At 53.6% G+C, this 13,081-nt stretch overlaps 1 protein-coding gene across 1 annotated transcript in view; it reads left to right on the top strand.

The window, feature by feature from the left end:
* The window catches only part of DHCR24 (24-dehydrocholesterol reductase), a 30,702-nt gene extending 17,994 nt beyond the window's left edge, over positions 1–12,708 (top strand). Inside the window, exons 6-9 of the mRNA XM_055305741.1 lie at positions 2,054–2,197; positions 8,323–8,520; positions 8,807–8,985; positions 9,918–12,708. Of these exons, the coding sequence (XP_055161716.1) occupies positions 2,054–2,197; positions 8,323–8,520; positions 8,807–8,985; positions 9,918–10,071 (675 nt within the window). The 3' untranslated portion in view covers positions 10,072–12,708. The remainder of the gene's footprint in view (positions 1–2,053; positions 2,198–8,322; positions 8,521–8,806; positions 8,986–9,917) is intronic.
* Positions 12,709–13,081: the final 373 nt, after the last annotated feature.

Below are 13,081 nucleotides of genomic sequence, written 5' to 3'. Positions count from 1 at the left end.
CAGCCAGACTGCCCCAGTGGACATGTGCCCCGGGGGAGACACATGATCTGGGTTCTTTAGCATATCCTGGGCTTGTCTGACACGAAGGTTCCTCATGAGTCAATGAGCACAGGGCACGCCCGAACCCAGGTATGCCCCTAGTCCCGATTCCATTACACAGCTGGTGCCGCTGCCAGGTGTGTGGCCAGGCCTCCCCCTGGGGTTGGATCAGGTTGCTTGGTTCCTGTTAGGTTTCACTGTCCCCTGTACTAGCACGCGGAGGCCAGACTATGGTGTCCGTTGCCCTGCCATGCTAGCCACCCTAAAACTGACTGGGACAAACAGGCTCCGTGGTACCCTGCTGCACAAGTGGGGACACTCGGGTGGGCTGCGAGTATTGCTGCCCGGGATGGGGGCCAAAGGATCCTGGTGGAGGGGCTCGTGAGGGGGCAGAGGGCCGTGACAGGGCTGGGAACTGACCACTCTGCGCTGTGGGCAGGCACCATGCTGGGTACTTCCCTTGCTTGTCTGGTCTCCCCAGCGACCCCAGGGCCGGGAATAGCTCCATTTTGCCAGTACTGAAAGCAAGGCTCAGAGTGACCGCCCACGATCAGCCTCGTGTGTTAAAAGTAGAACAAGCAAATCGGCAAATAGGGCACAGGATGATCCCATCTTTATAAATCTGTGTATGCACAGAAGAGAAAACCTGACAAGGACAGATCGGTGTTAGTAGTTACCTCTGGAGGGTGAGGCTACAAGGGGTCTCTTGCCAGATTGCATATTCCTGCAGCATTTGAAGTTTCCACACATTATATAATGCTCACGTTCCAGAGCACACCATTCAGGTGCCCCGCTGCCCAGCCCTGGCCTCGTTGTGCACCGTGGGATACACTTGAGTCCTTGCCCTGCCTCTTGCCGGCCTTGTGGTCTCACGCACTCTGTTCGACCTTGATGCTTCTCAATCTTCTCATCAGTGAGGCGAGGACAGCTCTGCCTCGCAAGGTCATGGAAGGGATCCAGAACAAGCACATGAAGTGCCAGGGATGCCTGCTGGGAGCATGTGGTGATGATTCTCCTCCATGAGCAACCCTGGGGCTTGCTCATCTTGCCTCCGCTCCTGCCTTTACCTGCCTGACAGTTGCCCCAGCAACAATCTGCCTCTCCGACTCGGCCACTGCGCGCTGCTCCTCCCAACCCTGTGCTGCACCCCAGCTGGGTGTGAAGTCACCTGCCCCTACGGAAGGTGGTCTGATGCGGGGCCTGAGTGTCTGCAGTGATAAACTAGATTTCTACAAAGTCTATAGTTTTTTTTCTTTTGCTATTTTATATGTGAGGAAATAGGCTGAGAGAGTGACCTGCCCCAGGCCACAGAGCTGGTGGGGCCAGACCCCCAGCCCCGGAGCCTGTGCTCCTTCCAGGCTGCTGCCCTGCCTCTCTCCAAAAGCATCTCGCCAAGATAGGTGAGGACACTGTGTCCCAGAGAGGCTCGGTCATCCCAGGGCACACAGCAGGTGAAGTCCTTAACCGTCTAGGACTAAAGACTATCTCAGTATAAGATTTAGGCATTGGAGGCTGGAGGCCTGGTGCCAGAGAAGTATTAGGTTCACTCTTTGAGCCTCCTGCACTGATGGGGGCTGCCTGAGGGAAGCACAGCTCCCAGGGGGTTGTGGGGCTTGGTCTCGGTGGCAGAGAAAGTGCGATGGTCCGTTACTGCTGTTGGCCGTGGGACCCAGCGAAAGGGGTCAGCCGAGTGGAAGGTAGGGAGGGAGGGAAGGAGTACCCCGCGTGGCACTGTGTCCTTAAACATTTGCCCCTCAGTTGTGTCAGGGAGGAGGGAGCTCTCTAGACTGTCGGGAGCTAGCGGTCGGGCCCGGGCGCACCACTTAACCTCGCCTTGCTGGACTGTGCCCGCTGCACTCAGCCTCACTGGGCTTTCAAGAGTCTCAACGGTGGTTGCAGACGTGAAAGCTTTGGAAAGGCCAGGGGTGCCGAACAGAAGCCGGGTATCACCGTTACGCCCCGGTGGTATTAGGTCCTCATCTGTGGGCTGACACAATGGCCTCTGTCATTTCAGCTGAATAGCATCGGCAATTACTACAAGCCCTGGTTCTTCAAGCACGTGGAGAACTACCTGAAGACAAACCAAGAAGGCCTGGAGTACATTCCCTTGAGACACTACTACCACCGCCACACGCGCAGCATCTTCTGGGAGCTCCAGGTGAGGCTCAGATTTCCCAGCCGGCTGGGCAGGGAACCAGAGTGGCTCGCAGTGTACCTACCACACTGTGTCTCTCTCTCGGAGGGCAAGGGTGGCTTTGTCCTAAGGAACTGGAACCCCTGCTTGGACACGCCCACAGCCCTTTCCTTCTGGGGGAACAGAGTGCTTTCACTTTAAAGCAGCAGCTGCCACAGAGCATCTGCTCCCTGCCAAGGGAGTGGGGCATGGGCCAGGTACTTGGGAGCACACACACCTGCTCTGCCCTTGAGGAACGGTAGCCTAGCCAAGCCAACAGACTCTGGCACAGTGAAGGGCCACAGGAATGGGAGGTGGTGGCTTGTTCTGCCTAAGGTCAGAGGTGACCGTCAAGATTGGCCTTGAAAGGTGAGCGAGAATTTGAGGAGTGAGGAGCCATGACATCTTAAAGCGGGCCATCAGGGAAGGCCTCTCAAGGGGTGGGAACTCAGGAAGACAAGCTGGGCAGAGTTCGGGGGACAGTGGTCCAGGCAGAGGAAGAGCTGGAACATGGTCCTCAGATAGGCGACGTGGGTTCTTGTTTTTCTGAGTCATAGAACCTAGAAATAACCATTTTATTTTATTTTTATCTTTTTATTTTATTTTAAGATTTTATTTATTCATGAGAGAACACAGAGAGAGGCAGAGACGTAAGCAGAAGTAGAAGCAGGCTCCCTATAGGGAGCCCAATGCGGGACTCAATCCCAGGACCCTGGGATCACGACCTGAGCCAAAGGCAGATGCTCAACCACTGAGCCACCCAGGCATCCCAAAGTAACCATTTTAATGTGTATAATTCAGTGGTATTTAGGACATTCGTCATACTGTGCCCCTTGCACATACTGTGCCCCTCACGTTTGCCGAGGAGAGGCAAAGCAATCTGGAAGCAGTAATGAGGTGGCAGGAGGAGCCCCCCTCACCTCGGTCAACCCCAGACGGTCATGGGAGAGGAGGTGATGCCACTGAGGAGGACTGCAGGAGCCAGTGAGGCCCCAACTGTGAGCCAGGAGAGGGAGGCAGTGTCGAGAGAAGAGAAGGAGAGTGGAGGAGCTTTGCTCATGTCCGACCACGAGAACACAGAGGAGCTGGGGAGGTGGGGGGACAGGGACAAGTGGAGTCAGATGTCACATCACCGTAGCAGGTAATGGGGCACCTAGAAGCCGTGATGACTGGGTTCAACAGGGGAGATGGACATGAAGGAACCCTACCTGGTGGCCTCCCAGGAGAAGGTGGTGAGTTCTAACCATGGGCTACGTCTCTCAGGCCAATGTGATGGGGCTGTGGGGAGTGGAGGACCCATTGACACCTGAGAGTTCAGGGTTCCCCCACCCCCGTTAGAGCTCCCTCAGGCAGCGTTCTGTTTTGCCAGATACAGAAGACACCACAAGTCCCTCTTTGCACCTGGGGTTTGTGGGAAATGTGTGTTTTTGTCAAAAGCAAGGACATTGAAGACACAGGAAAAGAAAGAAGACTAGCCAATCGGAGAAGGACAAACATTATATGGTCTCATTTATTTGGGGAATATAAAAAATAGTGAAAAGGAATAAAGGGGAAAGTAGAAAAAATGAGTGGGGAAATATCAGAAAGGGAGACAGAACATGAGAGACTCCTAACTCTGGGAAACGAACAAGGGGTGGTGGAAAGGGAGGTGGGCGGCGGGCACTGAGGGGGGCACTTGATGGGATGAGCACTGGGTGTTATGCTATATGTTGGCAAATTGAACTCCAATTTAAAAAAAAAAAAAAAGAAAGAACGAGGACTAGCAAAGGACACAGAGGAAGGAACATCAGAGAGGTGATGGTACTACCTGATGGCTCCTTATGTGATGGCTCCTTATGTGTTAGCTGCTAGGCCGAAAGCCATGCACGCACTATCTCAACCTTCCTAACAACCCCAGGAGGATGGGTCTTCGTGTCTTTTCCATTTTACAGATAGGGAAACTGAGGCTTAACACAACTCAGGAAGAGATTGAGTATATTACTTATCTCTTGCCACATAATAAGCTCTCCCAAACTTAGAGGATTGAAACAATCAACAGTTTATTATTATTTTTTTCTGTTATATCACAGTTTTCGGAGAGTCAGGGATTGGGGAGTGACTAATCCAGGTGGCTTTGGCTCAGGGGTGCAGTCAGGTGTCATCTGGAGGCTTCTGCGGAGATGGAGGATCTGTTTTCTAGAAGGTTCCCTCACATGCTTGTTATCAAGAGGCCTCCCTGCCACGGGGGCTGCTCGAGTGTCCTCATGACAGGGCAGCGAGAGCCATCCGAGAGAGAGACGGAGGAGGAGCCTCGAAGCTTCACAGGGCCTGTCTCCTCACACTCCACCAGCCCTGCCCTATGCTGTTTGTTAGAGCAAATCCAGCCCACACTCACGAGGAGACATATCAAGCTCTACTTTTTAAAGAAACAAGTTGCAAAGAATTTATGGGGTTTTTTTTTCCCCCAAGATAGCATATAGTGTAGTATTGGTTTTAGGAGTAAGAATATGTGATTTAAAAAAAAAAAAACCACAGAGCTAGGATTCATAATGAGGTTTGTCTTGTATCTTCATGCCATTATCCACTGACTATCCTGCCTGAAGTTAAAGGAAGAAGCTGGTAGGATGGGTGTTTTACAACTGAGATTTGCACACAGAGCCTCTGGGTGGAGCCCCACAGCATTCACTGCAGTGGAACTGCAGAAGCCCAGACTTCTAGAAAGAAGGGGTAATAAACAATGTCAAGTGCATGCCTTTTCCCCCTCCCCTGGGGTGAACTCCTCCTCCCACAGGCAGGCTCCCGCCCAGGTTCCTCCTTGCCGAATCCACCCTTGAATCAACCACAGGTGACCCGGCCTGGTGCCAACCCTCCCAGTCCCATCCTGTCACCTCTGGGCCAGGCCTTCCTTCACCCAGCTTGGTTAGTCAGCAATACTTGGCACCAAGGCCAGCCGCACGATTGCCCAGTGCAAAAAGCAGGGAAAGTACCATCAAAGATGCTACATGGTCTCTCTTAAACTTGCAATTGAATGTTCTAAGTAAAGAAAAATTAATAATTTAAATTATTGGAATGAATTTACTGTTCATCTCTAAAATATAAGAGCATTTAACTCTTCACACGTATGCATTTCATTCTTAATGGACCAGTGGAGAATCTGCACCAAACTAACTCAACTGTATTTATCTCCCTGTCTGGTAACATTCATGGTCTACCAACACTCCAGCACAGCTTACTGACGAGTAAGGAAGTACTGAAGAGAAGGAGGACTCTGGGCAGCCTCCTCTCTCCCTTCCCTTTTATGTCCTCATTCCCAGCCAGCATAAGTGCACAGAGAAGTAGCACCAGGAGGGGATGTTAGATAGGGTTCTTGGTGATTTGTTTCTTAGAATACTGCTGCCACGGGGCCTGCCTTTGGGTCTTGGGGTCCTGACTCAGGCCAGGCTCCCCGGATCTGTCATGGGGCCCACCAGAGCAGAGCAGGCCAGTAGCAGGCTGGACACGGGTAAAAGGCGAGGGCAGGTGGAGAGCAGAGGACCGGGAGTGAAGTCAAGGACACAGGACCTGGGGTCGCTCAGAGGCAGAGGGATGAATAACGGGGCAGATGGGGTGCGAAAGGAGGAGGGCAGGGCTCACTGTTTAAAACGTGAACTTTCCTGAGGTTGAGCTTTTGGAAAAGGAATGGTTCTAGCTGATACTTCTGGCTAACTATTAACTGTTTTTAGGGGCTTTTAAACATTAAAGAGGTGATGGGTCTCAATTAAAGCCGGGTGAAAACAAAATTGCGGGAGTCACATTTTTCACCCACAGGATGGCAGCCAAGCAGGGGTTTGATGACACTGACCTGGGTGCGGGGAAAACAGCACACCCTGGTGTTGTTTGGGAGAATGTAAAATGCACACACTGTCCGAACCAGAATTTTCCACTTCTAGAATTTATCTTACAAATAAATGAACATGTAGATGGGCAAAGACACAAGTAGAAAGAACATTCACTGGAATAGTCTGGAAATAATCTAAATGCTCATCAGTACAGAAACAATTAAATAAAGTAGGGTCCATCCACACAGGAGGGCAGTGACTGTCACATATTCTCTAGAAAGGGCCAGATAACAGTTAGGGTTTTGCAGACCATGAGACCTCTCTAGAGGCTCCTCTGCCCTTTACAGCCTGAAAGCAGTCATAGATAATATGTAAACGCATGGGCATGGCTGTGTCCCAGTAAAGCTTCATTTGTGGCCCAGATTTGTCCCAGGAGCCATAGTTTGTGGGTCCCTGCAGGACAGTGCTAGCACCCACAATCAAGCATGGGGTGGCTATGTGAGTGCTGAGACAGGGAGAAGCATGAGGCTGTTCATGCCACCACTCATGAGCTGTTGCTCTGTAAGCCCATCTGCATGACTGCACACCAAATGTCTCTAGAAGGGGACACAAATCATTCCTAACAATGGCTGCCTTTGGGGAGGGGACAAAAGTCAGGTCAGGACTAGGGGAGAAATGGGGTGAAGGATGTGAAAGGAGGCCTGACCTTAGGATGACTGGGATTTCTGCTGTGGGTGGGTGTGCCTTTTCCCAAAACAAGCAAGGAAACAGTAAAAGCCAAGCTATACACCGGGCCCCCATGATGTGCCAGCGTGAATATTGGTGCCAGGATCTAACAGCAGAGCAGAGCAGAGGGCAGATGGGTCCCTTCCTCGCAGGAAGTGCCCATCAGAGAGCTGGTTCCAGGGGAGCGGAGGGAAGGTCACTTGGCCTCCAAAGCTTAGCACCCTGGTTACTTTGGGAAGCCAGCCCTGACCCCTGCTCTGAGGTGGGCCCAGCTCTTCCCACACTGGGACTGTCTCAGCTCTCTTAGTATCCCCATAGCCCAGCATGGACCCTCCTACCTCCTATGACCTCATAGGCACCTCACAATTGTTTAATGAATAAAGAAATGTCCTTGGGGGCACCTGGGTGACTCAATCAGTTGAGCATCTGACCCTTGATTTCGGCTCGGGTCTTGGTCTCGGGGTCATGGGATCGAGCCCTGCTTGGGGCTCCCAGCTCAGCGCAGAGGCTGCTTGTCCTTCTTCCTCTACTGTACCCACCCCCCGCCCCCTCCCCCACTGCCCAGCTTGTGCACATGCATGCATGCTCTTGCTGAAATAAATCTTAAAAAAAAAAAAAAAGGAATGTCCTTGGTTTCAAGGATGCCATCCCATTCTTAAAGCCAAGGATATTCCTTTAAACTCGGAAGATGGGCTCAGCAAGGGGGTAGATAGTGATGGGGCAGGGGAGGCCCAACTCTGCTCTGTGGGGTCGGGCAGCATTGCCGGCTGGTGGGAGCTGTGGAGGAGCCGGTGGGCAGTGCTGGGTATTGTGGGAAGCAGTGCTGAGGGAGGGGGCTCCTCCCCTGGGGCAGTTTGAGCTTGGAAGAAGAGCCTCTGCTCAGGAGGGCCTCTAGGAAGGCCGAGTTGGGGCCGGCAGGCCCAGAAGGGCCACAGGCGCGAGAAGTTGCTTGTTCCAACTAAGGTTGGAGGTCAGCCGTGAAGATTGGCCTTGAAAGGTGAAGGAGAATTTGCTCTTGTGTGTGGAGGGGCGAGGAGCGGGAACATTTTAACTTGGAGTCAGAGGAGGCCTCTCAGGACACCTGTGAACCAGTGGGCTCTTTGATGGCCTTGAACCAGACCTGCTGACACCAGTGAGAGTGGCCTCTGGCTATGTGACCTTAGGGAAATTGCTTAAGCTCTCTGAGTATCTAGCTCTTGATTCAATAGCAATTATTTCTCAACTGTTTATGAAATGCCTTCACGTGCCAGGGACTCTGACCTCCACAACAACAATTATACTTTGCTCCAGGCCCTGGGCTAAGTTGGTATTTCATTATTTCCTCAAGTCCTGTTGTACAGATACAGAAACTTAAGTTCAAAGGGGTTCAGTAAGTGGCTCAAGGTGATCACAGCAGGTAAACGCCAGAGCTGAGACTCAAACCTAGACCAACTGGGCCAATCCTGGGTACCACCATTCCCCTCCAGATAGGAGGAGTACGTCCTGTCATACTTACATGGAACACAAGTGGGAACCTGGCCTCTGGTCCAGGGAGTCACCCAGCCCTCATGGGGCCCCCTGTCTCCATCACCAACCTTTGTCTTTCAGGACATCATCCCTTTTGGCAACAATCCCGTCTTCCGCTACCTGTTTGGTTGGATGGTACCTCCAAAGATCTCCCTCCTGAAGCTGACCCAGGGCGAGACCTTGCGCAAGCTGTACGAGCAGCACCACGTGGTACAGGACATGCTGGTGCCCATGAAGTGCCTGTCGCAGGCAGTGCACACCTTCCACAACGATATCCATGTGAGCTGGGGACGGGACCCCCCCCCCCGGGCCTCCATTTTCCCAACTGTAAAATGGGCCTGCTCCCTGCAAAGGCCCTGATAGGAGAGAAGGCGTAGGGGATGCTGCTGAGTGATTCCGTGAACTGTTCACATTTGTGTGAGGCACTCTCAGCCGTAGCCTAGGGGATTAGGAGAGAGGCTGTGGGCAGCCAGAGAGAGGTCCCTGGGTAGCAGTGAAGTGGGCCAGCCATGAGCCTGTCACCTGTTGGAGAAAGCACCAACGCCCCTCTCCTTGGTCCACCCAGGTCTACCCCATCTGGCTGTGCCCGTTCATCCTGCCCAGCCAGCCGGGCCTGGTGCACCCCAAGGGAGATGAAGCAGAGCTCTATGTGGACATTGGAGCATATGGGGAGCCACGCGTGAAGCACTTTGAAGCCAGGTCCTGCATGCGGCAGTTGGAGAAGTTTGTCCGTAGCGTGCACGGGTGAGTGGCCCAGAGTGTGGCATGCTTCCTCAGGCCACCAGCCCCAGGGTACAGCTGCAGGGGGTGTCCAGCAAGGGCCAGGGTGGCCGAGCCCTGGAACCCGACCAGTTGCTTGCCTAGGGAGTGTGCAGCCCCAGCAGCCTCTGATGTGGAAAGTTCCCTATAAAGGTATGGAGGTGCGATTTTTCACCCCTCTTCCTAACACCCCTTCCATGACCAACACCAGGATCCCCCAGGCGCTCAGGCCAGAGCCCTAGGGTGACCCTGCTCCTCTCCCCAGGGCAAATAGATGGTGTGGTTCCAGAGAGGTTCCGAGGTACCACTCTGGGTTGGAAGAGCTCGGCTAAGGAGGGAGGGATTCATGACTAAAGGCCATATAGAGGCCCAGGACAGCATCGCTCAGAAACCAGCCTGGAACCAACACTTGATAGATATAACATGAACACATGAACACATCTTAAAATAGTTCTGCTGATTGGGAAAAAAAAAAAAAAAAAAAAAAAAACACAGGAAAAAGGAGTACTTTATATAAGTCCAGAATCCAGAAAACTTCACTGCTTGGGGTGGTGGAGGGCAATGGACAACACAGGGCCATGGTCAAAGTTTTGGGGGTGATGGGTGTGGTCACGGACTGGACCGAGGTAGGTGATGGTTTCAAGTTTGTATACAAATGTCAAACTTACCAAGTTGTACACTTTAAATATGGGTGGTCAATTAAAAAAAATAAATAAATAAAGGCAGCCCAGTGGCCCCATCAGCAAAATGGGGGCAAGCAGCCCCGGCCCACCCCACCCCTCACCCCATCAGCTCGGGTAAACAAGAAACCCTCCACGAGTGCTCCTGGTGCTACAACCTGTGCAGTGCATCGGGGACAGCCAGGCTCTCTGGGTCCCTCTCCCCTCCCTGCAGCCTCCCCACCTCGTGCTTTGCAGGTTCCAGATGCTATACGCCGACTGCTACATGAGCCGGGAGGAGTTCTGGGAGATGTTCGATGGCTCCCTGTATCACAGGCTGCGGGAGCGGCTCGGCTGCCAGGACGCCTTCCCCGAAGTGTACGACAAGATCTGCAAGGCCGCCAGGCACTGAGCACAGCCCTGTCCTGAAAGAGACAGACATGTGGGTGGGCCCTGTTCCCAGGTCCAGGAGGCATCTTCTCTTCACTCAAGCTTGGCTGCTCTCCCAGATCCATGCTTCCAGAAAGAAACCCCTCCAGAAATCCCACCCAGACTGCCCCCGATGGCTCGCTCAGGCTCCCAGGAGCCACCGAGTGGAGTACCAAGGACGTGGGCTCTGGAGTCAGACATACCTGAGTCCAGTTCCCAGTTCAGCCACTCATTAGCTGTGTGACTCTGGACAAGTCCCTCAGCCCCTCTGAACCCAGCTCTTCATCTGTCGAAAGGGGGTGACAGTGCCTGCACGCAGACCATTGTCATCTAGGTCCAGCGGCAGTCTCCCTGCAGGCGCTGAAGTGTAACTGTGGTCACTGTGGCTTCCCATTCAGCACTGTGTCTGGCTGGAGAGCTTTGGATTTGGTGCCGAGTCCAGGGGGGGCTCTGTGTGAGGTCACCCTGGCCCAGGTCTGGCTGGAAGGGTGAAGGGGATGCCCCAGAGTCGCATTGCCATTGATTCAGTCTGCCAGAAGCGCCCCCTCACAGAGAGAAGGAAGGAAACCTCCTGTCTATCCCTGGGGTCTCGGGAGGGCAGCAGATGGGGCAGGTAGGCCGGAGACGTGCTGTGCCAAAGCCAGGTCCCAGTCCAAAGTTCCCTCTGCTGTCCTTGGTATTGACGCCCTGCCCCTTCCTCCTTCCTGCCCAGGCTTGCAAGCCCACCCCAGCCATCACCCACCTCTCAGAGAGGGCCGCACCCTCAGAGAAGACATTTGAAGGCTGGTTCCTGTCCCAGCCCAGGTGAAGTGGCTCCTGCTCTGAGCTTGGGTCCGGAGCACATACCCCATCCTTACGCCCCAACCCTGCGACCCTTTGTGCCTCTTCTGGTCCCCTCATCACAGTGGAGGTGCATCTGTGCTCCTCTGTGGCATGCAGTGGGAGGTTGGGGTGGTGGAGCCCACCAAGCAGGAAGGTGGAGGCTTGGTGTGGATTCTCACTGGGGGGCCGAAAGGAAAGACCACAACTTGATTTCTCCAACCACTCCCCCTCCCTTTGTTCAACCCCACCCACAGCTGTAGTTAATTTCAGTGCCTTACAAATCCTCAGCTCAGAGAAAATTAGCTCCATCTCCCTTCCAGAAGGAAGGGAGTCTCCTAGGTCCTTCCCAGCTTGTTAAAGCTTGTTTGTTTATGCAACTCCATCTGAAGAATGGCCCGGCCTCAGCTCAGGACCCAGCATCTGAGGAGGAAGTGTGTCGTGTAGGGAGTTGGGATTAAGTGAACTGTGCCAGGAGTGACATTCTGAGAGAGAGAAAGAGAGAAAGAAAGCGAGAGAGAGCGCACTGCGCTAGGAGGCAGGAGCTGGCTTTCAGCCCTGCTGCCTTGTCAGCAAGCCATGTGGCCCTGGGTGAGTCATTTGGCCCTCTGAGCTGCAGCGTCTCATCTACCCGTTCATTGCAACCAAGACCTTCCCCAGGGGCCCTTGTGCTGCGGGCCTGCAGCACCTGGGGAAGGTCAGACGAAACACTTGGCTTGTCTCTTGAGTAAGGCCCGAGGCTGGCCCTCATGTCACTTTGAGAGGAGTGTGCCAGTGGCTTGCAGGGACACGTCCATCCTGTCACTGCAGATTGCCAGAAACCTGATGGAGCCAGGCTGTCACTGGTGGATGCCCAGCTGTCCCCCCGTGGGCTCGACACACTGCAAAGTGTCCTAGCGTGGTCCTGTGAGTGCTGGGTGCTCAGAAGGCAAAGAAACACCCCTCCCCCCTCCTCCCCTCCCATTTGGCCTCTGGAGGGGGCATGAGAAAAAAAAAAAGAGACCTCATTCTCCAGCTTGTCTGCAGAGCACGTGAATTCTGGCATCAGTCCTCCTGGTGGGCTCCTGCACTTCCCACTCGACGCTAAACTGATGATCCTACTTATTGTAGAGGAGTGGTTGGCCCGAGCAGGAGCACCCAGCAAATAGGGCCCCGTCATTCCGCCAGAGGGGCCTCCACCCTTAAACTAGTGGGAGGGCAGCCACAGATGCTAGCAGCCTCTATTGCCCTTAGTCCTAGAAAAACCAAAATTGTGCCCTTCCCAGACCTCTCCCGGAAACTGGGGCTTGGAAGGGAAGGTCTCGGGATCACACCAGCCTCAGGTTGCTCCAGTTGCATCGTGTCCTGGAATGGGGCAGACTGCCGAGCAGGGTGGGCCCAACTACTGGCTTGTTCCTGTAGCCAGCCCCATCCCTGTCCATCCCTGTGGTGGTTTCAGGTGGAGTTAAACTTGGCACTGGGGTTAGTGTGTGTGTGGAAAATAAAAGAATAGGCTTTTCCCCTCCAGAGCCCCCAAGTTTCTAGGCTGCATGAAGATTTTCTGTAAAATCAGAATTGTAGCCGGTTTCTTTGGCTGCATAATTTAATTAGCTATTTCTGAAGGAGACGGGGGGAATGTGTGTGGCAGTGCATGGTGTGTGATTTTTATGTTTCCCATGGCCTTGGGGACCAAGGAAAGAGGCCTGAGTGTCCCCTAGCAGGCTCCTGCAGCTGCGGGAGCTGTGCCCACTGCCCACAACACTTCACATCCCTGTGGCTGTGTGGCCGCTGCTGTAAAAATAAAAGTGTGACCTGGAAACGAGCCTTTGTCATTTCTTGCTTTGGGGAGCCAATGTGGAATCCAGCTTGGGCTCCCATGCCGGGTGGGTTTCCCTCTCCGGACCTGTGCGCCCCTAGACGAGGGCTGAGAGACCACACGGGGCAGTGCCGGGTTTCTTTGGGCGCTGGGACTGTGGGCAGTTCTTCACGGTTTTTGAGCTTTTGCTACTGGTCACAATGTGACCTGGCATAGGTTTTTGTTTTGTTTTGTTTTTTGTTTTGGCGTAGGTTTTAATAAGATCCTGCTAACTGCCGGTAGAGAGGGTAGGAGCCAGGAGACCAACGAAAAGGGCCCAGATGAGAGATGATGGTGGCTGGGATCGGGGAGGGGATGGCTTTTTAAGGGCATCAGACAT

This window comes from Nyctereutes procyonoides, unplaced genomic scaffold, assembly GCF_905146905.1.
Source record: "Nyctereutes procyonoides isolate TBG_1078 unplaced genomic scaffold, NYPRO_anot_genome, whole genome shotgun sequence".
NCBI lineage: Eukaryota > Metazoa > Chordata > Mammalia > Carnivora > Canidae > Nyctereutes > Nyctereutes procyonoides.
Note: the sequence above shows the minus strand (reverse complement) of the source record. Positions and strands in the feature narration are given on the sequence as shown.